The sequence below is a fragment of the Canis aureus genome, chromosome 23, assembly GCF_053574225.1.
Source record: "Canis aureus isolate CA01 chromosome 23, VMU_Caureus_v.1.0, whole genome shotgun sequence".
Classification (NCBI taxonomy): domain Eukaryota; kingdom Metazoa; phylum Chordata; class Mammalia; order Carnivora; family Canidae; genus Canis; species Canis aureus.
Window position 1 is genome coordinate 38,126,981 of NC_135633.1, and position 27,717 is coordinate 38,154,697.

The following is a 27,717-nucleotide window of genomic DNA, read 5'->3' on the forward strand; positions in this document are numbered from 1 at the left end:
GAGGAAAAAAAAACAGAATAGGCAAGAAATATTTTATAATAGGCTGTAAGATTTGTCCTCAATTACAATTAAAAAGGTAAATACTTTGAGGTCATGTATTAAGTGAAATGAAACACAGTCAAAGTAGTTCTTTATCTAATAACTTGTTCCATTCTCAAACATCTTTTCCATTTCTCTCTCCTAAGATAGACTTCTTTACAAGGTCCCGAAGTAGGGACATTTCACTGGTTCAATGTTCTAAAAGGTAGTATACAAAAAAAACCAAACAAAATAAACAAGAAAAAAAATTATACAGCTGAAGGAAAAACTATTAAGTTCAACAAACATCTACTAAAGACTTTAGGGAAGAGGTAGCGACTGAGTAAAAGTTACACTGAGCTGTGACAGGACTCAGTAGGTGGGAGGGAAGACCTTTAAGGAGGAGTTAATACAATAAACAGCAACAACAAAATCAAAGAAAACCCTATCCTTCTCTATGGACCATTTACCATGTGCTAATTTAATTAAGCATGGTATTAAAATCCTATACTAGCAATCTGGGAATTCACTGGAAATGAAAAATCTTGGGCCTTGCCCTATACCTACTGAATCAGAAACTCTGGGAGTGACGCTCAGATCTATGGCTTCAGATACTCTCCAGGTGATTCTGATGCTTAATAAAGATTGAGAACCACTCAATTTGTGCCATACTATACATCTTATTTGGAAACAGGTTTTTTTTTTTTTTTTTAAATTAAGAAATAACAGAGCCAAGATTCAAACCAGAATCTGACTTCCAAACTTAGCCTTTAACTACTCTGCGGTAAAAGGACAAATTTAGAAAAAGTCAATTAATCTAATTTGCCTGGAAATAGTAAGTTCCATTGATAAGTAGCTTCAATTATGCAACAAAATTATTGAAGTTGGTCTGGTAGGCTTTAATGCCACAGAAATCTGGCAACTATCTAACTATGCTCCAGATTACTGAGTTTAACAGCTGGAAACTGACAAGTAAGACATTTAATATCCAATGAAAGGATACTACGAAACAGATTATATATCCACACACATAAATGAAACTACATTCTAAATAGTATAAATTTGTAATTCAGCCATCTTTGGTTTCCTAAATATGCAAAATATAAACTCTTAATTATACCACTATCACCACTTCCTTTGTGTGAATTTATGAATACAAAATCATACACTAAATCTGAAAAGCTGTGTAACATTTCTGAGAAATCTTTAGAGCTATGTATGTAAGGTAATCTTTATCTCCTCTACCTACCTGTTAGAAGAACTAGGGGTAGAAAAGATGTCAATGGCTGGTGCAGTCATTATACCCCCTGCTGAGGTGGATACAGGAGAGGCTGCAGTTGTTAAAGAGGTATGAGGTTTCTTTGCAAGTTCTTTTAGGCGCTGTTCCTGTTGAGAAAGGGGACTAGCTTAAGAAATCCAGAAAGCACATTTGTTGTAAGGCCTTGAAAAAAAGCACATTCCAATTTTATTCTGATAGCAGAAAGCTATTCACTGTTTCATCAGTCATTCAATGTCAGAATGAAAAATCAGACTATTACTGAGCTTCAACTCCATTTGGATTACTAAACATTCAATTCTGTTAGTCTATTAAGAGGCCCCAATTACTTGATGAACATCTATATTTGTTGTTTTTCCCAGTAAGGAGAACGCAAACAAGCACCTACCTTTAAAGCTTTTAAACGAGCCTGTTCTTCCTCTAATGCTGCCTGCTTTTCCCTTTCATCCACTTTGGTTAGAGACAGGCCAGTGCTTGCCAGGGAAGAGACTGCGTTGGAAAGTGTTGTCGCCCTAGGTAATTGGACAAAGGTAATTTGGCTTTTTGCAACCCCGTTATGAAATGGTCTGGCAACATGGCCAAAGATAAGCACTACAATTATGAACTTACCTTACAGAGCAAAAATCAGTACTTCAGACGAAATATTCTACCCAAGGACACAGGATTATTAGCCATTAGCTAATTTATACATTCACTGCTTTCTAAACTATTAGACTTTGGAAAGGGTTCACAATAATGGTAAGGGACACTGCTTCTTCCAAGTCCCAAGGGAGGGAACCAATCCGATTAGAAAAGACCTCATGTGTTCCTAAAAAATCCCTACTGGATAAAATGTATTGAGTTTCTCACAGTAAATTACTCTGCTAATTTACAGCCTAGGTTTTGGCAGTTACTACTACAGGAACATTAAAACATGAGAACTAGTAATAATTAATATGTCTAGGTATGGTTCCCTTATAAAAACACCCAAAGACGTGTTGTTCCCAGAGGAACATGGGTTCCTTCAAAGGAAGATCAAGTTTATTTCAGTCATTAGTCCACCTGACATACCTCCTTTCTATCTGCTACCCTTTTGCCGAACTAGAATTTCCTTTTCAAACACATCACACATATGCACAATGCATCATCTCACTGGCAGATTGACAGCAAATCACCTCCTTTCCCTTATACATCAAAACCTTATCCATTAAATTCCCAAATGTCGATTCTAAGCAACATAAACACATGCTATAAAGAGTTCTAACCGGAAGAACTACTCAGTGACCTTTATTCATTTTCCTTTTATCATATACCAAACATCATTAATTTCTACCGTAAGTATAAAAGTGGCAAAACTGTTCAAATTTTATGTAAAATCAATTTTATAAACATACAACTCAGAAGACAAAGGAAGAGTAATATAGTTGTGATAGAAATGCAAGAAACCCAGTAAATTTTATGAGAATTGAAGTTATTATTGTGAAGTTATTAAACCAATGTACCTGAACTACTTGGCTATATTTTTCATTACTTTCTCAAATAAGCCGTATAATTTGGCTTATGCTTCTAAAAACCTAATAATTTGGCTTATGCTTCTAAAAACCTACTAGAAAGTTCAAAGAACAAATTTGGAATTAAAAATTACTAAAATCCAGTAATAACATTTCCTTTAAAAATTACTTAAATTTTGTTGCCACAAAAAAAAATTCTGAAACAATCAAAAAGTCTAAAGAAAAGTTAGGTTCTCAAAAAAAAAAGTTAAGTTCTCATTATAAATATTTTACACAAAAATTTTTTCATACTGTTAAAATAGAGAAAATCTTCATAAAAACCATGAGAATTACTCAAGTCACCACCCAACACAAAACTCATGTTCCAAAGTCAATATGAGATGAGCTGTGCTATTTTCAATTTGCTAGGTTAACTGGTTTTTAGTCTTGCAGATGAGCTCAAAGCCAAGCAGACTGATTAAAATACATCAATAATTAACCCATGTGAATTGGATTTTGAAAAAGATGATGAAATTTGATGTCAGACATTGTAGGTTTGAGTCTCAGAATTACTACTGTCTACATGTCACTAGGCTATAGTGAGGGTCAATCAGTTTGTAAAAAGGTATAAGAGAGGATGTGAATTAATGCATTACCACCTTTAAAAGAAATACTGACACTATGAACACAATTGCAAACCAAGGAGTCAGTGTTATTATTTTAAGAGATGCTGACATCTATTGGAAGAACAGAAACTATTCCAAGAACTTATATGTATTAACCCCATTTAATCCTTGGCAGCAACTTTATGAGGCAGATGCTATTAAGCCCATTCTATAAATGATTAAATCAAGATAAGGGGAAGTTAAATAACTTGGAATTAAAGCTGGATTCAACAACTCTCTCAGAAACATCACTCCTGCTCTTTGCCCCACAAAGAATAATGTACCTGCTTGCAGCTGTAGAATCTTTGATTTTCTTTCCTTCCAAGGAAGCTAAATGTTGTTCCAAAGCATCAAGAAGACTGCTGGGGGCCTAAAATTGTACAAACAGTTAAGATTTTCACAATAATTAGATAACTCGTCAAAAAAATACTGTCATCTAACATATGAGAGTAACAAAAATAGGTATATTCCTTATGAACTAATCAACAGTGGAGTTTTAGCTACCAAAGAATAACAGTATTTTTATTACATAAGCATCACCTAGTAAGGGGCATTAATAAACATAAAAAAATATATAAAAATTGAGACTACATGGGTGATGGGGTAACTGGGTGGCAGAAACTAAGGAGGACACTTGACGGATGAGCACTGAGTGTTTTACTGTATGTTGGCAAACTGAATTTAAATTAAAAATTTAATTTAAAAAAAACTGACACTAGAGAAACATGAAATATTAAGAGGCTCCTGCAAGTAATTTTTTAAATATTTAACTTATTGGAATTTTAAATAAAAACATACTCCTAAAAGCTAGACATATATTGTTGGGCACGTTCCTGGCAATTAATAAATATTTGCTGAGTAACTGAAAGTATGCAAACATTATTTCTGAATAGTGATAATTAAAACTACAGACCAGCATCAAGAGAATGCAAATGAGATATAATTTCTTACCCACTAGAATTGCTAAAGTTAAATAGACTAGCAACATCAAACATTGATGAGGATATGAACAAATGGAATTCATACAATGCTGGTCAAAATTCATCCACCTTGAAAAAGGATCTGAATTTTCAGATCCTTGAAAAAGGATCTAAATTTTCTTTTTATGAAGTTAAAAATATATCTGGTTTAACTATCCAATTCCATTCTGAATTATTTACCAAGAGACATAAAAACCTATCTCTACAAGAAAAGACTTGTTTAAGAATGTTTTAAGCAGGGATCCCTGGGTGGCGCAGCGGTTTGGCGCCTGCCTTTGGCCCAGGGCGCGATCCTGGAGACCCGGGATCGAATCCCACGTCGGGCTCCCGGTGCATGGAGCCTGCTTCTCCCTCTGCCTATGTCTCTGCCTCTCTCTCTCTCTCCCTGTGTGACTATCATAAATAAATAAAGAAAAAATATTTAAAAAAAAAAAAAAAAAAAAAAAAAAAAAAAGAATGTTTTAGGCAGCTTTACTTACAATAGTAAGAAACTACAAATAATCCCAAAGTCTAACATATGGGAATGGATAAACAAAACTGTAGTGAAGTCGCAAAATGGAATACTATTTAACAATAAAGAAGGATGAATTAACAATACATTCAATAGATGGACAGAGCTCAAAACACAATTAAATTATTAATAATTAATTATATTAATTAAAGAAGCCAGATTTAAAAAAATACTTGCATGACTTATAATATAGATATTACATTCACGATCTGATAAAATTATGCCATTAGAAATCAAAACAGTGATTTACGGAGAGGACTAGGGAGTGACCAGAAGGGGACCTGAGAATTGGCATGATGGAACTGATCTATATACTGAATGGTGTGCTGATTAACACAAATGTTTACAGTTACCAAATTCTATTGAAATAGATATTTAGCTCAGTTTTGTTTTAAAAAACAAAGACTGGACTGTGAAGGCTGTATATCAAATCTTATCTAATTACTTTCAAAAGACAACCATTTCAGGGAGCTGAAAAGGAACTGTCACTATCTTTGAGTGAAGCAAATGCATCAGTGGCATTTACTTGCCCCATGTTATCTACAGGATTTGAAATAAAGAGTTATTGGATTATAGGAATCTAAATCTCTCTACCAATTAGGACTTAAACAATTTCCTTCATTTTGTATTTTCTCTCTATATACAAGACCTTAGCATAAGAAAGATACATAAAAACCAATGAAAACCAGAAATATTAGATTATAACATTAACTTCTATGTTGAACTGAGAACACATGGGCACTACTCCCTAATCTCAACAAAATGCCTAAGACTTCCAAGAGCTCTTGTCAGAGATGATGAGGAGAATGTTGTTGAAGTGATTAACATTTAAAAATGTATTGTGGCACAAAGGCACCTTGCTAGCTACCTTGTATGTAATTACTGAGTCTATGAGGAAGACACTAATATTATATATTCATTTTATAAATGAACAACCTGAGAGTGAAAATTTAATAATTTGCCCAAGATCACATATCTGATATATATCAGGAGCCAACATAGTGTCTAATGTATATCTGACCTGAAAGTCTAGATATTTAACTACCATGAATTAAAATTGGGCTTTCAACTGGAGAGACTAAAGGAAAGAAACTAAAGGAATGCTCTAGTAGTGGCTAGCTTTACCAACCTAAGAGATGAAGAGATCATAATGTTAGAAAAGTCAGCAATATATCATGTTAAAATCTGTCAAGAAAAATTACTGATCTTGACAGTAGAAGCTGGGTATTATTCATCTTTGTACCCTTCACACCTAGCAATACAGTGAAAGATAGCAGCCAGTGAATTGATAGAATAGCAATATGCTTACCTGTGAAAGGTCTGGTATATCACCTCTGTCAATTCCAACTTGCTGTAAGAAGCAGCAGCATTGTATTTAATGAACAAAATTATAATAAAGCATTATAAATAAAATTTAGAAAATGAAACTTATGGCTAGTACTCTGAATAATATTCTAGATATCTTTAAAAAGAGAAGAATATTTAATCTCCAGAGGTATCATTCAGTATTTCCAAGGGCTGTTCTTTAATGGCTCTAAAAGTCATAAAAGGAAAAGAACTAGAGTTAGGAAATTCAATAAGAACTATTAAGTTACCATCTTTACATCTTCTAAGCACCTTTTTAAGCTACCTTGTTACAATCTGAAAAATTCATCACTTTTATGTTTTACAAAAACACTATGGCAAGAAAAAGAAAGGCTGACCACAAACAAGTTCTCTGAGGCATTAAAAGAAGTTAAGGAACAAACCTGATGACAATGACTTTGTCTTTCTCCATAAAGAATGCTTTTCCTGGCAATCACCACAAATAACAATTTTTAAAACCTATGTTACACAAGTAGGCCAAGTTTTATACAAACACCAAATGATCTCCAACCAAGATAGATCTATCAACACAAGACAATTCCAGCACACTCTCATGATGTTCAGGCACTAGGCAAAATGATAAAAACCATTCTTACTTTTAGCACCCAAATTAAAAAAATATTTCCCCTCACTGTAGCTATGTTTCACTTCCTTTTCTTTTAAGATTTTATTTATTTATCCATGAAAGACACACAGAGAGGCAGAGACACAGGCACAGGGAGAAGCAGATTCCTCACAGGGAGCCCAATTGCGGGACCTGATCCCTAGCTCCTGGGATCACGACCTAAGCCAAAGGCAGATGCTCAATCACTGAGCTACCCAGGTGCCATGCTATGTTTCATTTTCTATCTATTCTTATTCTCTCTTCCTTTTCTCAATCTCTCAAGGGCCAGTCCCAGAATGGTATCAGAAAATTTGATAAAACAATTCATGCTAAGATCTTAATAGCTAATCACTAAGTGATACATGAGTCCCCTCCAAACACATTTGAAAGGTTACTTGTGCCTTTAATCCAAGGACTAAGGTCTCATAATGAAATTGCAAGCCCAAAAACAGTCTCATGAAATAATATTTTATTTCTCACATCATATGAAGCAGAGGTCTATTTCATTTCAGACTAGAAGAACTGGAGGTAAATAAAGGCTTAAAACTTAAGCCAGGAACTATTAAATGTAAAGAACATAAGCTAAGGTGAAAAGTCAACAAATTAAGACATTTAAACAATTTACTGGAAACATAGTATAAACACTACCTTCTGGTTTTAGTATATGACTGATGCAAAAGAAACGGGGGGGGGGGGGGCGGGCATTGATTTCTCCTTGAGAGATACTTTAAATCCAATATAAACTCCAGTAGACTTCATAAAATAGCTAACGTAAAGTTATTTTCTTCAAAGTTCTCACCATCCTGTTAGAATGAAATATCACTATGGTAATAGAGCTACAATCACCAACTTGCTGGCCAAATTAACTACTTTGATATAATTGATCAATTACAGCCTAGTCAGAATTATCCTAGCTAGACATCTCTACTGGTGATGAGTAGAGGGGAGAGAAAGGGAAAACAAAGAAAAACACTTTTGAGAGTTGCCTCTGTGGAAGCAAGATAATGTCTGCAAGCATTACCAAAACGTAAGTGCCTTCTATGACAATGTCAGAAAATCATTTTTTAAACAGATTTATAAAATTATCCTATAACCTACATTCATGGTTTTCATAATCAATGATAATAAATACACTAAATACACCTCTGTAGGGAAACAAAGCATGGTGAACCATGTGACTCTAGTTGCAAGTCTCACTGGAGGAAAAAGATAAGTACTCACTGAATATTCTCTACCACATAAAAGGATAAATATGCTAAAATATATAGCTAACGCCAAACATAAAAATCTCTGCCACCATTATATGCCACCTACCCGATTTTATAGAGAAATAAACTATTTAAAAATAGATTACCTTTCAATATTCAATATTGAATTAAATATACAGGACATATCTTATTCAATATCACATCATACTCATACCATAACAAAGAATTCAATACAACATGGATATATATGTCTGAATATATACTTAATTATATTTACGACGTTTCTTTCATTTGGATGATGCTATATTTCTTTAACAAGTTAGAAGACAAATCTACTTAAAGGCAGCTTACTTCTGCAACTTTGAGAAACTCTGAGATTCTTGTCATCCTAGTCAGGAACTTCTTATAGATGTCAAGACCTTCTTTGCACTGGTTCTTTTTCATATCAAAATATTTTTCTGCCAAAGTAAATGTAAAAATACTTTTATTCACATCAAAACAGAACACGCAAAAGGGAAAAGGTTTAAATAACAGCTCCAAAGAAATCACATAAAGGTGTCTCAGAGAACACACTCACCCTACAGGAAAAATATCAGTGTTCAAATAGCTTAAGACATTTAAAGCAAATTAAAACAGAAATGCTATTATATTAAAATAGAAAAATTATTTGACTACATTCATATTACTAGTTTGTTCTATATTTCTTCCCCCATCAATTCCCTAAGTATAATTTGCATTTTGTTAACATATACTTCTCTCCATTTAAAACAGCAGTAACTTCTACTTCCGGATATTCTTACTAATAATATATTAACAAAGATGGCAACTTTAACATGTCCAAATGTCACTTGGAAAGCTCACTTAAACTTACATAAATAGCAATAAAGAGCTTTATTTATACTAATCATAGGGTATTAAGACTGACTTCGAAAACTGTGTAGAAAACCTTCTTTTACTTGTGCAAAAAATAAGCCAAATTTCCCTATTTTCACACATTAAAGCATTCCTAATAAGCCTATTAAATGGGGAGACAAGGGAGAACAAGCACACTGGAGTGAACACATTTGATATCTGATACTTGACACTTAGGCACCCTTTCCAGACTATTATTTGTCTATTATATCTAAGTCCCACAGGAAAAAAATGATCATTTCTAGGCAAAATTAACTGCATCTTATAAATAATAAATACATACAATTTTAAAATGCCTCAAAAATAAAGGGCATCCTAAAAACTAAATATTTAATGAATTTAAAACAATTATCAATTTTAAAATTAGGCTTAGAAAAAAATCTATTTTATAATTAAAATTCTTCATGGCGTAAATTGCGAGGAAGTAAGATTCTTCTGGGAGAGAAAAAACTCCAACTTAATTTTAAAGGATTTTTATATTTCTTTCACTTTTTTTTTTTCAAGATTTTTATTTATTTGATAGGGGGAGGAGGAAGAGAAAAGTGAGCACAAGCAGGGGGAGTGTCAGGGAGAGGGAGAAACAGGCTGTAGGAGCCTGATGCGGAACTCAATTCCAGCACCCTGGGATCATGACCTGAGCTGAAAGCAGATGCTTAATTAACTAACTGAGCCACCCGGGTGCCCAGAATTTTTTTTTTTTTTTATGATTTTATTTATTCATGAGAGACACAGAGAGGCAGAGACATAGGAAGAGAGAGATGTAGGCTCCCTGTGGGGAGCCTGATTGTGGGACTTGATCACAGGACCCTGGGATCACAACCTGAGCCAAAGGTAGATGCTCTGGCAGCCCAGGAGGCTCAGCGGTTTAGCGCCACCTTCAGCCCAGGGCGTGATCCTGGAGACCCGGGATCAAGTTCCGTGTCAGGTTCCCTGCATGGAGCCTGCTTCTCCCTTTGCCTGTATCTCTGCCTCTCTCTCTCTCTCTCTCTCTCTCTGTGTCTCTCATGAATAAATAAAATCTTAAAAAAAAAAAAAAAAAGGTAGATGCTCAACCACTGAGACACCCAGGAGCCCATATTTTTTTTTCCATATTTCTAAAAATAATAAAACTGATAAGGAAAAAAACACAGATATATCTAAAAACAAACTTCATCTAAGGGTGCCTGGATGGCTCATTCGGTTGAGCAGCAGGGTCTTGGCTTCAGCCCAGGTCATGAACTCAGGGCCCTGGGATAGAGCCCAGCATAGGGCTTCCTATTCAGTGGGCAGTCAGCTTGGGGATTCTTTCTCTCTCTCCTTCGTCCTTGGCCCCTCCTCCCGCTTATATGCTCGTTCTCTCCAAAATGAATGAGTAAATCTTTAAAAAAAAATTAAAAACACAAAGTTCATTCAGCTGAACATTTTAGTTATAAAAAATATGTATTTAATTACTTAACATAGGTAACCAGGTATAAAAATTTCTTCTCCAAATAAATTATTATAATTTATTGAAATATAATATCAATGAATATCCCAATAAGTGGTTACATAGCTCTAAGTAACAAGTCAGACAATATTATTTATCCATAGGACACAAGATAAAAAAAATAAAATGTGGGATGTCTGGGTGGCTCAGCAATTAAGCATCTGCCTTCAGCTCAGGGAGTGATCCTGGAGTCCCAGGATCGAGTCCCACATCAGGTTCCCTGTATGGAGCCTGCTTCTCCCTCTGCCTATGTCTCTGCCTTTCTCTCTGTGTGTCTCTCATGAATGAATGAATGAATGAATGAATGAATGAATGAATAAAATGTTATTGAACTACAGCAATACTGGGGCGCCTGGGTGGCTCAGTCAGTTATGCATCTACCTTCCACTCAGGTCATGATTCCAGGGTCCTAGAATCAAGCTCCACATCCGGCTCCCTGTGCAGAGGGGAGTCTGCTTCTCCCTGTCCTTCTGCCCTCCCCCTGGCCTGTGCTCACTCGCTTGCTCTCTCTCAAAGAAATATTAAAAAAAAAATAAACAAATAAACTATAGCAATATTTACCCAAGAGGTTAATAATTCCTTCATTATATGCTGCAAACAGTCTAATGGCATCTTTGAACAGGAGCATGAAGGCAGCATTTATTACCCCATTTGTAAGTTCATTACTATTAACCTGGGGAAAAATTAGAAAAAAAAAAAAAAAGATGAGCTAATCTTATGTTTTAAATGACAATGACTTCCCTCAAATGAAAATACAGTAATTCAAATATTTAGGTGTATTAGAGAAAAAGATATTTATTCCTTGCAACCAGAGTTACATCCATATAGTATTAAAAAATCTGAAGAGTTTAGATTTATGTAAAAGGCACAAGCAAACAAAAATTCTGTAACATTCAATTTAACTCAGAAATAGTTCACAAAGAACAGAAATATCCTTTAACTTCTGAGATTCCTAGGCAATCACCTTAGCACAAAGCTAAGCTAGGTAGAAGAAACGTATTTTTTTTAAATACACCTTTTTCCCAATATTATAAACAAACTCACCTTCAAAATGGTTATGGTAATATTTCTATTTCATATGATTACAGGAGAACTGATGATATAGTATAATTATAAATAGCACAGTACCTTACACATAAAGAATATTACTGAATTATGCTATAACAAAAAAAAACAGCACCTATCAAGAATATAAGAAATACCTTTAGTTTTATCTCAAGAAATGAATCAAAAGGATGAGCCAATTAACTTGTTTTTAGGTATAGAAAAAGATAAGCACAAAACTGAATGGTAAATATCAAAACTGGTAAATATTTGCAAAATATCTAACAAGGCTGATTTCCATTGCAGGGAATCCCAATAGTAAACTAAATGACAGACAATTAACAAAATAAATACTTATGATTAATAACATGTTGAAAAGACTTCACTTATCAGGAAAATTAACATATAATAAATTATTGAACTATCCTTTCTAGAGTACTACACTAGTAGGTACAGAATAATCAAAACCAAGCTATTATTCAACGCCAAAAGGAGGAAGAAAAACAGGCACCATTTGACAAGTGACTGGGCTTAATCCTTTTGTAATGTAAGCAGGCAATATTTACTAAAAATTTAAATGTCTGATCCACCAAATTATTTTTCTAGGCATTAACTTTATAGAATTAGGTTTACAAATGTGTATATAAACATTAACACACAAATAGCATTTAGTATATCCCCCTTCTGTTTTTTTTCTCATTCATTTTCTGAATTTAAAAAATCAGAAAAACTCTAAATCTGTCAATTGGAAGATCAGGTAAATTGTTACATGTAATTAAGGACAATAAAGACACAGAAAAAACACACACACAGTTTTATAAAAGTATTCATAACATATTAGGTGAAAAAGTTTCATGGTTGGACCCTCTCTCTAATAATAACCAAAATAAAGCTCAGTAGCTACATCAGTCCCCTATGTTTTCCACACTAGGCATCAGCAAACATTTTTTGTAAAGGACTTGAATGTAAGTATTTCAGATTTTGCAAGCCATATGGTCTCTGTCACAACTACTCAACTCCGTTATTACATGGGAAAAGCACCCATTGACAATATGTAAACCAATGAGACTGGCTATATTCTAAAAATATTACCACAGAAATTGAATTGAAATTTCATATATTTTTCACCTGTCAAAAATATTCCTTTTTTAAAATTGTTTTCAACCATTTAAAAATGTAAAAATCATTCTTAGCTCACAAGCCATATAAAAACAGGCGGCAGAGACCATAGTTTAATAACCTGTTCTAGTCTATGAAGCATCTATAGAATTCATTTACTGAATGATTGCTGAACATGCATTCTATGTGCCACACACTCGTGACAATGGAGACACAGCAGAGAAAAAGCAAACCTGGTCCCTGTCCTCAAGTAATTTAAAGACTACCAGTTAATAGTATAAGTTAAAGAAAAAATCTATTTGAGCATGAAATTGTCACAATTTTATTACTAACTTGCTCTAATAAACTCTAAAAAATAAAATAGCTAAAAATAGATGCTCCCCAAAAGAATAGACTTGAAAATGCTATAATACCTAACATATTACAAATGACAAAGTTAGCGATTAGGTTTAAATAATGGCCATTAAAACAAAAATTCCAGGGAACACAATGCTCTTCAGCAATACACACACACACACACACACACACATGTGTGTTTTATATATATATATAAAGCAGGGTGTACAAGTGTACTTGAACTTCCCTGTATCTGTTAATAACTGACATGCTTTGAGTCCTACAATGCAGACAGAAGTGTAATATTAAATTGGCTATTCATGAAGAAAATCTGTATACATTTTTAAAACCGAAAACCATTATCAAAGAAAGCAGATTTTCAGATCTACCCCCTTATAATTCTAGAGCTCCAGAAACACTAGCAAAGAAATGAGAGAAAATCTAAAAAAAAGAATCATAAAAATACCAAGTAATCTGATTGGGGAATCACATTTATAGAAAATTCTGAGCCAAACAGAATATTAACATGAAAAAATTAGAGTTTATGAAAACTTGAGAATAAAGACTGACCAATTATATTTTTTAAATATTAAATTTTTATAAAAGCATTTGTATAATCAACTTACATTAAAATCAAGAAGGGCATCCATTTGATTTTGAATAATTGGTACAGTTTTTAGGAGTTTTTCTGTGTTCATTGTTCTCATAACACCATCAGCCCTGTTTTTTTAAAAAAAGAAATAATTGTTATTATATCTACATTTTAAGCTCTCATCTGGTTCTCTATTTAAAGAGAACAAGCTACTATGAAACATCACATTTTTGTCATTACTGAACCTGACACCTCAAGCAAAAGTCATACAGAAAAGACAAAAACAGGAAATGCTTTATATCCAACATCAAGGAGCTAAAAAAAAAAGTGTAAAAACATGAGACATAAAAATAAAAGTGAGACTTATAGCATATTCTTCACATGAGGAAATAATCTGATCCTCATACATGTAAGGGGCAGTTCTACAGATTTTTTTTTTTAATTGAAAAAAAAGAAGAAATCATTGGCCTCAAATCACTAAACAGGATATGATGGCGGCTGAACTCAAGCCATGTCAGCACTGCTTTATTTAAAGTATTTTATTTAATGACTCAAACAGCAATGACTTGTAAGCCATTAAAATATGTGATACTTAAAAGACATGTTTTTAAATAAAATATTGTTAAAATTTCCAAAAAGAATATTGCCTTAGATATTTCTAAAGATACAAGAAATAAATTAGCAGTATCAAAATAAACCAGGATTTTACAAAAGTGGTACCAAAAACACTAGGTAAGAGGTATACAATGAACATCAGGCTCCATCTTAAGGGTTTGATATATGTTTTTCAAATCCTCACAAAAAATCATATAGATACTTTTCCCATTTTATAGATGATGAAGTTCTAGGTTCATTGAGATTATATATGACTGTCTATGGTCAGAGAACTAATAGGTGGTAGGGCCATTATGTAAACCCAGGTGTATTAGACTCCAAAACAGTGTTGTTCGTAACCTTTTGTTGTAATCACTTCCAACAGGTGTAGATTTTCTCTACCTACACTTAATTATAAATAGCCACTCTACCCTGGGCTACTACCCCTTCAATCACAACTCCAGATGCCAGAAAAACAACTAAGCTACGAAAATCAACAATACTGATTTTGCAAGACAAAAATGAGTTTAAAGAACACACACTGGGCTGCCTTAGGTAGACAACTATTACCATCTTTAGTTCAATAACTCTCTCCAGTAAGAAGTATTAACCCATGGACAACAGTTTCCCCACACATCCTATTCCACTGGCTGCTGCAGTTTGGCATGAGGACACCACTTCCTTTCTACCATCATTTTTTTATTCTCATACACCTCACTCTCATTTTATCAGTCATCATTAGTCTTTTATTTCTCCTTCCTCTCCTTGCTGAAATCATTTCTGACCTGCTGGTCCTTTCCTCTTTATCAGTTTTTTCTGGCTGAATCCTGACTCAGTTTTTCTTGGTTAATTTCAACACCTTCATGGTGTTGAAACATCTTGATCTCAAAGTCCCTGACTAGAGTCCCTATTCCTATGGTCAAATCATGACCTTATTGCCAGGACCCAGAAACCACATTATTCCTACCTACCCCCCAACCACCAGTAAGAGAAATAGATAAAATTTAGACACTTTATCCTATGACAATAACCCTTTAACCTCCCAGTTGCTTTGGTCAAGTATCCCCATCACAAAAACTATTTGACTTCATCATAAACTTCATTGTATCAACCCCACCACTACTCTTCTCATTGACCCTTTTCATTTTTACTTCCTTCATCTAGCTTAGAATTCCACATTATCATTATTGTAATCACTGCCTTGCAAATACTCTCAACTCTCTTGCAGTAACTTGGCAATTTCACAATCCTGGCTAAGCAGTTAAGTGCTGGTAAAGAAAACCACACAACAGAGCAAGCTAGTAAAACTCTAAAATTTCATTATCATCAACCCCAAATGAGGATTTGTCATTGCCAGCAATCTTCTTAGCCTTCTCCAGTGAATTCCTCTAAGTACTTTCAAACCTAATTCTCTCATCTGTCCTTCCTTGCCTCCCTACACCCAACACACAAACTCTCAGCTCCTAACTCCCAAATATTTCATTCAGAAATAGAAAATGACAAAGAGAGGTTGTCTGGTTATCTCACCAACAAAGCTACATCTATCTGGGCTGGTCCTATTCAATGGAGGAAATCTATCTCTTTCTGTGAAATATAAATACTAGTCACAAAGGTCGTGTGGGTCCTACTCTGTAATAATCCTTTAGTTGTCCTCTTTTTCTCTAACACAGAACTGTCCAATAGGAGTATCTGCAATAGTGGAAATGTTCAATATATGCACCATTCAATATGGTCACCACTAGCCACATGGGGCTATTGAGTATCCAAAATATGGCTGATGAAACTGAAGAAATGAATTTTGTATTTTACTTCACTTTAATCTATTTAAATTTAACTAGCAACATATGGTTAATAGCTACTGTATTGGACAGTGCAGCTCATTAATCTCTTCTTTTATACTACACCATTCCCACAAACATGTTGGCAAATGCACTATGATCTTTAAACATACACAATCCACTAAAGCATATTCCCATTCAGCTACCATTTGTCTTTCAGAGCCAAGCATACTTCTCAAAAAAAGTTCCACACTCACTTTTCATTCACTATTCAATTCTTTCCAATAAAAAACCCTTTCCAATCAACTCCAGTTAAAGTGCTCATGTTTAGATCATGCAGAATTTCCATAGTGCTTCTCCAATGGGAACTTGTCTAACATTATCTGATCAGACTTCTCAGTATTTTCTTCACTATCACTTTTTCAGTCTCTTGTTGGCTCCTTGATCTCTAAAATACACATTTTGTATCTCAAGGTGTTCCTCTCATTCTATACTTAACTCATTCCCAAGACAGAAATCCCCAAGATGCCAAAGACATACTTATACTCTTAGACCAGAACTCTCAAGTCCCAAGTTAATATCTCACCTTGTACAAATCGCAGACATGTCAAAACTATTATTTCCAAAACTAAATCCTTAATTTTTTTTTACCACTATGCCCAACCCTATTCCACTCCAAAATCTTCCCAATAAAAGGTACCCATCTCCCCAGTGACTCATACCAGGAACATTCAGGACAATTTTGATTCCTCCTTCTCCCACTAGCCCCTACATAATTTCTTTCCAAAGAACTTCAAATTTCTCAATTAAGAAAAATCGTAAGTTACCAAATTCTTATATTAGATTTTAAAAGACTTGAGTAATTGACAAACCCAAGTGCTTGAATATGATTCAGACTAAATACATGACAATTCATATTCCATGGAAAACACAAGTTTTATGACCTTTTAAATACATTATAACTAAATTCAGATACTTCCTTCTCAAATATGAAAACAATGGAATAAAGGCTGGTCATCCATATCCTTATTTACAGAAAACATCTGGATTATTCGGTCTTTTGCTTATTATATAACAGTATCTTGATACTTTGAACCAAACCAAGTCAGAAATGAAGATAATTCAAAATAAATTAATACTATCAAGAAGTGAAATGGCAAACAAAAAGAAAATGTAGAGACTGATGTTTAACAACCAACTGAAAAGATAAGTCTACAGGCAATTTACGGAATTCATTTTTCATAGAACCGTTTAACATACTGTTTACAAATGATGTAGCTACCTTTTCAAAAACAGCTAAGCACCTACCATCTATGTTCAGACACTGTCGTAAGTCCTGAAGATATAACTATAACTAAGGTTATATTGCCTTGTGTTATAGAAAATCTAACAACAGAAATAAAATTTCCTCAAAGAAATAATGTTTGAGTGAATTCTTTAAGAATGATTAAGTATTTACCAAAATAACAAAAAAGAAGCTTTATAAAAGAAGGCAGTATATAGAAGTCATTTAACCATTGCGGGGCAATAATTCATTTTAATTTCTTAATATCATTTATTTCTATTAAAAATTACAGTTGATCTCCACCCCCCTTTTATACCAAGATATATATTCCAAATGAATCAAAGACTTAGACATGAAATACTGAATCCATAAATATATACGACGAATATACGAATAGGTAATTGATCATTTGGGGTGTAGAAAAGCTCATCCTGAGCGTCCTTAAAAAGAGAAAAGTTATAAAAATACTTACAATTTTTATCATGTAAGATTTTAAAACTTTTAATAATGTTTTAAAAAGAGAGAAAAATATTTGTAACTCATGACAATTTATTTTCCTAATACACAAAAAGCTTGTTAGTGTTTGCCATGTGCTAAGCACTACATACAATATTTAATTCTCTCTACGATCCTTATAGACAAGTGCTAATAACATCACCATTTTATATTTTACAGATGAAATGATTCAGAGCTTAAGTCAAGGCTTCCCAATTGTGCCAGAGGAAACAGTACAGATGGGTTATATATGAACCAAGAAGACATTAATCCCTAACCCTTCAGCCTCAAGAAGTGTTCTTAATTTTACCCACTGACCTGTACAAACAGTATCAGTTTATGTGCCACGATGTGGAAAAAATTAGCAAGCTAATGGACATGTAAATAAAGGATCCTTGTTCTTAGAAATATACACTGAAGTATTATGGGATATAAAACTATAAAAAGGCATGAGGTATGTAATCCACTCTCAAAGGTTCAGGAAAAAAAAGTATATGCACATGCTAAGAATAATTAAGCAAATGTGAGAAAATATTAAAATATTAAAATCTGACTAAAGTATATATTGTCATCTGACAATTTAGTCAGATGAATCTGACTAAAGTATATACAAGTTACCTATATTATTCCTACAGCATTTCTGGAAGTGAAATTATTTCAAAATAATGTTATTTTTAAAAAGTCAGCAAGCTGGCTGAAGTATGTTACTAAAATTCCTCAGCTAACTGGAGTGAAGCTAAAATTTAAACCTAGATTTATCTGACTAAACAACTTGTGAGCTCTTAACATTCAACATAATAGGAAAGAATAAAATACCCAATAGGGAAGGGGGCAAAAAAATATTGTAAAGCAATGAACAAAGCATGAATGGCATTTTAAGAGAGAAAGAGGTTCAATATCACCATTTATCGAATTAATTGCTCAACGTAAAATGAACACTCGAGATACCTTTTCGTAAGGATGAAAGAGTACAGTGAAAGAGGTATTTATAACTGTATTTAAGTCAAAATTTATTCTACAGGAAACTTCACTTAAGAGTATGACAATATGTAAACAAATGGTCAATGCATTGCTTTTATAAGAAATGAAAATAAATCAAAGGTACACGAAGAACATAATCCCATAGCCTTTCAAATAAAAGAAACAGATCTACAAGAACAGATTGAATAACGTAATCCAGCTTGTTACATGATTTTCTATGTATCTTCATACATATATTTACTTCTATTATAGATTGCATATATCTGGTTACATACACCAAAATATTAACATTTCCTACAAATTACAACATAGGTTGCTATACTGCCTCAATTTTAAAGCATTTTAGTTTTGTAAACATAAAATTACTCTAATAAATAAAACTTTACTATTTACCACACAAATGCTCTCCAAAACTGAAAGAGTTCACTGAGGTTTAACTATGATATATAATAAATTTTAGTGCTGTCACACTCTCAACTGACACCCTAATGCCCTATATTTTTTTTCTTTCTTGTGTATACAATCTGATACATATATATGTATGTATGTGTATCTGTGTGTACTTGTCAATTTTGTGCTTCTTGGTTCACTCAGTTATGATTCCTTTGATTCATTTTCTTCTCCCTTTCAGAATAACTTCCTTTAAGTCAATAGTAAATATATTGTGCATAATCAACAGCTGTTCTCTGCCAAATAGTTTGCTCTATTAAGTACAGAGTGCAGCAAACTCGCCTTAATCTCAAAAGTAGCCTTTAGGATTAGGAAAAAAATTATTATTTTAAAAATCTATTAATCTGAAATCTACAAATACCCTGAAGATTAGTTTTACTGATCACACTTTACAGTGAAATATTAATATAGGCCCAAATGGAAATGGTTCACTGGACAGAATACTGGATTTAAAAACCAGATTTGTAAGATGAACTCCTCAACTATCATCTTATAAACAACAAAAAACTTAAATAAAGGAAACAAAATCTGTGAAATTTAGTTTTGCTAAGTTCCAAACTAATCACCTATTTATTTGGAATGGTGACACAGAATATCTAGGTTCAGTTTTAAAACGCTTAGGGACGCCTGGGTGACTCAGTAGGTTACACATCTGACCCTTGGTTTCAGCTCAGGTCATGACAGTCTCTGCATGGGATCAAGCCCCGTGTTAGGCTTCAAGCTCAGCCGGGCTTCTGTTTGGGATTCTCTCCCTCTGTTCTCCCTCCCCCTCCCCCTTGCGTGGGTATAGGCACACTCTCTCCCTCTCTCAAATAAAATCTTAAAAAAATAAAAAAGCTTAAATAACTAAGGGGTTATTTCAATAACTAAGGGATTATTTCTACATGCACTAAATTTTCCAGTACAGTCTAGTAATTTAACATTTCAAGGGAACAAAGTAAAGAAAACATTAACTGCTTAGATATCTGAGCAGCAGAGAAATTCAGAAAGGCATTCACCAAAATATTTCTGCAGAAGCCAAATTCCCCTCAGGGCAGTCCTTCAGAGCTTTAAGGGTCACCAATGTCCCTTACGAATGTCTCTAGTGGCTTTTTCCCCAAGGTCTTCTCATATATCCTAAGAAAAACCTGGATACCAGACTGTATCAGGTAGCAAACCACACAAGAATGCTACAACTTGAATACATTTTGCTACGTGACAAAGGCCAGACTCAAAAGGCCACATAACGCAGGATTTCATTTATATAAAATATCCAGAATAGGCAAATCCATAGAGACAGAGTGTAGATTTGTAGCTGCCAGGGTCTGAAGGAAAAAAGAAATGGGAAGTGACCACTAATGGGTATGAGGAATGATAAAAGAGCCTGGAATTAAACAGTGATGTGGCACAATTTTGTAAATATACTAAAACCCACTTATATAACTTTAAAAGGATGAATTTTATGTCATGTGAATTGTATCTCAATAAAACTATTATAAAATTAAAAAGAGATCCCTGGGTGGCGCAGCGGTTTGGCGCCTGCCTTTGGCCCAGGGTGCGATCCTGGAGACCCGGGATCGAATCCCACGTTGGGCTCCCGGTGCGTGGAGCCTGCTTCTCCCTCTGCCTATGTCTCTGCCTCTCTCTCTCTCTGTGACTATCACAAATAAATAATAAAAAAAAAAATTTAAAAAAAAAATTAAAAAGAACTTTAAGTAAGAAAAATCCTAGCACAAAAAGCATATTATATACTTCAAAGAAAAATAAAATTCATCTTTTAAAACTGGCCTGACATTCTATAATTCAATCTACTAATTTCTATGGCTTACATTTTAAAATAGTCAAATCCATCAGATACCCAAAAAAAGGGGAAAGCTTAACTCACCCTCTTTTCACTTTTGTGAAATCAAATGCAACTTGTCTGTATGAAACTGCTTTTTCATTAAGATATCTACTATACCGCCTAATAAATGTAGACATGTCATATCCTGCAAGAAAAGAAACAGAAAATGTTGTCACAAATTATTAAAATACCAATTCATTTAGAAAACCAACTCATTTCATCCAATAGCCATAATATCTTGGCATCTCAGCTCAATCCAACGATATAAATTAAGTGACTAATAATGAACAGTATCACATTAAAATCTGTAAGATCTCACATGTTTTAAGTCAGGTAGTCATATGCGACTTTGAAAAACCCCCCTTAGAATTTCACTAAAATATTTCTATTCTACTTCTGATTAACATTCCTACTGGAATTAGAAAACCATGTTCTCTTAAACACTACTTGCTAAACCTCATAACCTCTTAATTCAAATTTAACTTCCTATGGAACCATATGCCCCTCTTCAAATCATTAAGCAATTTTATAACTTTCATATTTATGAAATCTTCAGTTGTCTTTTATTTGAACCAAACTTACATATGCCAACCTTATAAAAAGTCCATAAAATTACTGTACAGTACAACGAAGGAAATGGCAATATGCGAGTTTAAGGTGCAACAAGAAACAACTATATTGGTATTTTCAATAAAACTTTCTCTAAGACTTTCTTTCATTATCATCATATTTGAAAACTTCAGCAACATAAGATCTAATCAATGTTATTTAAAAAGCAACCTATTTTAATTATTGCCTTGCTCAAGGAAGTCTATAAATTTTTACTACTCATTAAAAAGCAGGCCCATTTTATTTTAGCTCATCTTCATCTAACAAATTTCATTTATTTGATAATCTCTACAACTCTAAAAAGAAAATACCAAAAGAATAACAAAAATGTAAAGTGACTGGTTTTAACATCATTACCAATTCATTTATTCAGCAAATACTTTAAGTGTCTACAAAGTACTACTGGAGAAAAATCAAAGGACAAAATAGAAAAAAAAAATGATTGCCCTCATGTGCCCTCATAACTAATACTATATTTTATAAGGTGTTACATACTCATATTCCCTAGCTCTTTTAGTTTATACTGTTTCCTTTAATCTACTCTACTCTATCCTCCTTCCTAGAAGAATACCTGCCATCTTTCAATCTCTGACACTTCCCCTGAACTGTTTCCACATTATTCTTATTCCATATTCAGTTTCTAGCTATTTGATGTACATAGTCCTAACTCACTAGACTAGAAGCTTATTTATATACACCCTGTATAATAACCCGTATATATACACATATATATAATACACAGACTCCAACAAAATACATGATCAATCAAAATTACTTGTCAAAACCATTGAATTACATGCTTTTAATTACTGAGTTTTCTCCTTAATAATATCTACAGAGTATGAGCTTCAAATAAAAGGCCTAAAAAATATTCTCTACATGAAAGGAATAAATGTCCTAAAACCTTATTACTAAAAGTGCTTAATTTGGGATGCCTGGGTGGCTCAGGTCATGGTCCCGCAGGGACCTCTGCCTGTGTCTCTACCTCTCTGTGTCTCTCATGAATAAATAAATAAAAATCTTAAAAAAAAAAAAAGTGCTTAATTTCCATCTTAAGAAAGTAGAAAATCAGTAGCTAGTAAGACACCAAAAAAATCCTCATTTGGGCAAATGCATATACTCTGCTTTAGAGTAGTTTGTAAATCATTTCCCATAGACTCTTAACATTTAAGTGAAGTAAGGAGCAAAAATAAAAATACAAGTAAGTAGAGTTTCTCCCACATCCAGTTTTATCTATTACATATTACTGTTTTCTATTTAAGGTTATTTTTTTGTTGTTGTTAAAGGTTTTATTTATTTATTCATTCATGAGAGAGAGAGAGAGAGAGAGAGAGGGAGGCAGAGACACAGGCAGAGGGAGAAGCAGGCTCCATGCAGGGAGCCCGACGTGGGACTCCATCCAGGGTCTCCAGGATCACGCCCTGGGCTAAAGGCGGCGCTAAACCGCTGGGCCACTGGGGCTGCCCTCCATTCAAGGTTTTATTTGAAAAAAATAAAAAATAAAAAAATAATAAGGTTTTACTTGGAAAAAAAAAGTTTTATTTGAAAAAGGTATTCCATTGCCTAATTTATTTTTAACTTCTTAGAGAACTACTCCTCTTACTAATGTAAAATCAATCTTCTCACACTTGGCCCCGTATATAGATCACTGGCCTTCCAAAATCTCTGGAAGACGGGGTATTTAATTCATTCTAATTAATACTTTCATCTGCCCAAAGTGAACAAGTATTGAACTGGACAGCCCCTGCCCCAAACACTGCTAGTTACTAAAATCCACTGATATCACTTCCACAAGACATAATTCATATCCCTGTTAACTTTCTACCAGATGACCAGAACAATGACCAGAAAGTCTTAATGTCTTCAAGACTTTGTAACTCTAATCCAACTTGTACTAAACTGTGGCACGTTCTTTATAACACACTCCCTTCTCCCCTCCTCCCTCAAATCAAAAAACTCTGATGGTTTCTCACTGCCTTATAAAATCCCAACTCTTATCAAAATCTTCCATGTCTGAATTTGGCCCCAGCTTCTTGAGGGCTGCCACTGCATGTTCTGCAACATATCATCTGTAAATTCTATTCATATTCATTTGCTCTGTAAATCTTCAATATCCCATGCTCTTTCACATCTGTGTACATCTTATCTATCCTTGTCCTCATCCACCTTTCACAGCCTGGCACAAAATCTCCCTTTCTCCAAAGACATTTCCCAGATTGAGCTCTACTGCTGAATATTCCTTAGTCATCTGGTATGTATGTCCCTTATGATTTATTCTTAGAGCTAGCACTATACAATCATAACGGCCTAGTTCTGGAACTAAGTACAATAGATTCCAGTAAGACAGAATGTACATGGGGCACTACAATACCAGAATATAGCAACCTCAAGTTACTGAATTAAAAGTAAAATAAATGAAATAACACTGAGTATCAATGAGCAATTCATCTGAATAATAAACCATACTTACCTTTGCTAATAGAATGTATGATATTCCCAGCTACATTTCTTAGGATAAAGCATAAAATAATAACACTGACAATGAAAGTTCATGCTTACATAGTGTTTCCTGTGTGCCAGGCATTATTGTAAGCACTTTACATTTTTGACAACCCTATAGGGAAGGTGCTATCATTGCTACTGTCTTTATAGACGCAGAGAGGTGAAGTAACTTGCTCAAATTCATGCAGCTGGTAAGCAGCAGAGATGGGACTGAAACCCAGGCAGTTCAATTCCAGAATCCATGCTCTGAAACCACTATTTTACTCTATTTCTGAGAGTTCTCAGTGTCAAGCATTGAAGTCTATCCTAATCTTCACATTAAGAGATAGTTTTTTCATCCCTACACCTTTCACTAAAATATAAGGTTCCTCCATAGTTAAAGGACAGAGTTCAACTCTGCACTAATTATCATACAGGGTTGATTTTCTATAATGAGTAAGTTGTCTTTACCTTGTAATCCACTTTTATCCAAAAAATTGCTTAAGTTAAACAACGTGTTTCTTGAAGCCAAATACTGAATAAAACGCTGGAAAACAAACAAATAATTATGTCAAATTAAGGTAATGCCAACCAACAAACTCTAACTTGAGAATTGGGGGCGGGGGGGTGTTTAACACATTAAGCATATCTAGCTTAAATTTCTCATCCTGAGTCCCACTAACTAGGTTAAACAGAAATAAAAGCATAATCCATATATTTCACAACACACAGGAATTTATTAAAGCCTAATGCGCATGGCTTTGGAATTAGAATCAAAATAAAAGGAAACAGGCATTTTTACCCTGGAATAGTAATTTTGGCTTTACTACAGCATATTAGGGCTATAGTTAATCACGCTAAAGTGGCATCTTTACTTTGAACAGCTACCTGGTGACCCAAATTTTTATGACCTTTTTGAAAACAAAATACTGATAAACATACAAGAGAACAATATTATAGACCTCCACTTACCGAGTGTCCAGATTAAGGAGACTGCCATATTTACTTTAGATCTTCTTATAGAAACAAAAGATTAAACTCTATTGAAACACACCTTCGATCTCATTTCTTCCCTCTTCAAAGGCAATCACTTTTCTGAAGTGGTTATCTATCATTCACACATTTTTACAACTTCTCTCTCTCTCTCTCTCTCTATATATATATATATATAACCTATAAACTGTACAAATTTTGTTTCCCATTTTAAATTTGCAGAAAAATTATACTATATTCTTTTCCAATGTACTTTTTAACTTTTTCTCAAGAATTATGCATTTAGTACACATAGATCTAATTCATTCATTTAAAATTATGTTCTAGTATTTCAATGACCTACTATATCATTATGTATCCATTTCTTTAAGGATGTTTAAGCTCTTTCCAATCTCACTATTATTAACAATGTTTCACAGGCATCTTTGTACTTGGTCTCCCTGGGCAAACAAAGGAGAGTTTCTCATGATACAGACTTAGGGTTGAATTGTTTGATCAGCATGTATGCAAAGGTTATCTTCTCAAAATGACTGTCAAAATTCTCTCCAAAGTGCTTACCACAGAATACTACCTTAACTTCCCTTTACATACACTCTCTAAAATTGAGAGCTAATTTCTTTCAATTTCATTTCTCCTTAAGATTTCCTTTTTTTTTTTTTTAACGTGTGCAGAGGCTTGCTATCAATTAGGGTGTACACCATGAATTCTCTAATTCAATCTTGTTCACCTGCATTCACCCCAAACAAGCCAGGATTTTGAAAAACAGTTTGTAAACTGAAGACTCACCTTTCATCACTTATCCTTAAACAACTGGTTTATAAAAAGTGTTAAAGTATCCTAAGACAATATTAGACTCCATAATTTTCATAAGCTGTGATAATTCTTTATTGTAAGAAGCCTTCCCTGTGCATTATTATATGTTTAGAAGCATCCCTGGCCTCTATCTAGGGATGCCAAGAGTATCCTCATCATTTTTGACAAATGTCCCCTGACAGAGACGGGACAGGGGATCACTTTCTTCCCTGTCCTATGATATTCTCATCACCACAGCATGCATCCCTGGCCTCTATCTAGGGATGCCAAGAGTATCCTCATCATTTTTGACAAATGTCCCCTGACAGAGACGGGACAGGGGATCACTTTCTTCCCTGTCCTATGATATTCTCATCACCACAGCATAGTAAAATCCTATGCATACTATCTCACAAACTAATAAACCTGCCAGTAGGAAAACCATCACATCTGTCTTAGCTTAAGGGAAATTAAACATATGTTTATCTAAGAACCACACAGAAGTGCTATCAACCTTTCTCCTCCTGTCAAACGTAAGGACATTTCTTTTCCTTTATCGAGGTTTTGCTTCTAATATATTATCACCTTATATACAGTCTCTAAAAGCCACTGCTAACAGTTTTTCTCTTTATCTGGCATTCCAATTGGCTATATATGCGGCTTTTTCTTTTTAAAGATTAAACTATACTTTCTTTTTAAAAAGTGAAAAATACTTTAAACCTGAAATTCTTCAGAATGATCATGATCTTACATAAACACAGTCCCAATAAAAGCAGAAACTACTACCCTAGTAAGATCAAAATGCTTCACATTAAAGCTAGTATATGCAAATATTCCTACTGACTCTATACATTGGTTATAATAAATTAGAAAGCAATTGAGTAACACATATCCTAAAAATGGTCATGTCTGTTGACTAAGCAATCATATTTCAGGTAACACTTCTAGAAATAACTTACAAAACTTAAATACTACCAATAAAGTCCCAAAATACCAGTGTGGTACTGCTATTAACAATGAATAATCAGAAAGCTGAATTTCTAGGAAAGGGGCAGTTAAAAAATTATGGAATATACAATCCATTAGAGATTGTCATTAAAAATGATAAATATAAAAAATATCAACCACGGAAAACCTTACGGTGTGATGTTATATAAAAAAGCTAAATATAGGGGATCCCTGGGTGGCTCAGTGGTTGAGCGTCAGCCTTGGGCCCAGGGCCTGATCCTGGAGACCCAGGATCAAGTCCCACATCAGGCTCCCTGCATGGAGCCTGCTTTTCCCTCTGCCTCTCTCTCTCTCTCATGAATAAATAAAATATTTTATAAAAAACTAAATATATTATCTTCTCTAAATTATGATTGTAGCCATGAAAAAAAATCACTCCTGGACAAGGATCAAAAGGCAACACCAAAATATGCATGTAGTAATAAGATATACTGCAATGAAAGAGTTGTAGGTGAATTCTTGCTTTAATTCTGAACTCCAATGATGCTCTATGGATATTTGCCAAAGATGACAGCAGAGCTTTATCACTGAGAAGTCTAAAATGAGGAAAGTGATTGATGTCAGAAAGTCATGCTCTGAAGTCTATTATCAATAAAAGTCCTTCCTCATCTCCGGGAGTCATCTCTCAGCAATCAGTGGGCTGCATTTTTCTAAGGTGCACACTAAACATGGATTTATTTAGTTGCATTCAACTATTAACACAATTTTGCATGTTCCTTTTAACTCAATTTTGGAAGCATATAAGTATATGCTAAGAAAACCATTTAAGGTAAGAACTCAAAAATCAGCTGCTAGGCTATCATGTTAAACAAGATGATTCTCTCTAAACATTAAAATGGAAACGCTTATGCATCTTTCTGCCACC

The 27,717-nt window shown here is 33.9% G+C and overlaps 1 protein-coding gene across 17 annotated transcripts in view; it reads right to left on the reverse strand.

Moving 5' to 3' along the window:
- Positions 1 to 27,717, reverse strand: part of PICALM (phosphatidylinositol binding clathrin assembly protein) — a 108,760-nt gene that overhangs the window by 39,549 nt on the left and 41,494 nt on the right. For all 17 annotated transcript variants that reach the window (XM_077867319.1, XM_077867328.1, XM_077867320.1 and 14 more), the window contains exons 3-11: positions 24,531 to 24,606; positions 21,012 to 21,114; positions 13,599 to 13,692; positions 11,035 to 11,146; positions 8,448 to 8,554; positions 6,229 to 6,270; positions 3,713 to 3,798; positions 1,683 to 1,806; positions 1,268 to 1,404 (exon numbers count right to left, since the gene is read on the reverse strand). In XM_077867319.1, coding sequence (XP_077723445.1) covers positions 1,268 to 1,404; positions 1,683 to 1,806; positions 3,713 to 3,798; positions 6,229 to 6,270; positions 8,448 to 8,554; positions 11,035 to 11,146; positions 13,599 to 13,692; positions 21,012 to 21,114; positions 24,531 to 24,606 — 881 coding nt within the window. The remainder of the gene's footprint in view (positions 1 to 1,267; positions 1,405 to 1,682; positions 1,807 to 3,712; positions 3,799 to 6,228; positions 6,271 to 8,447; positions 8,555 to 11,034; positions 11,147 to 13,598; positions 13,693 to 21,011; positions 21,115 to 24,530; positions 24,607 to 27,717) is intronic.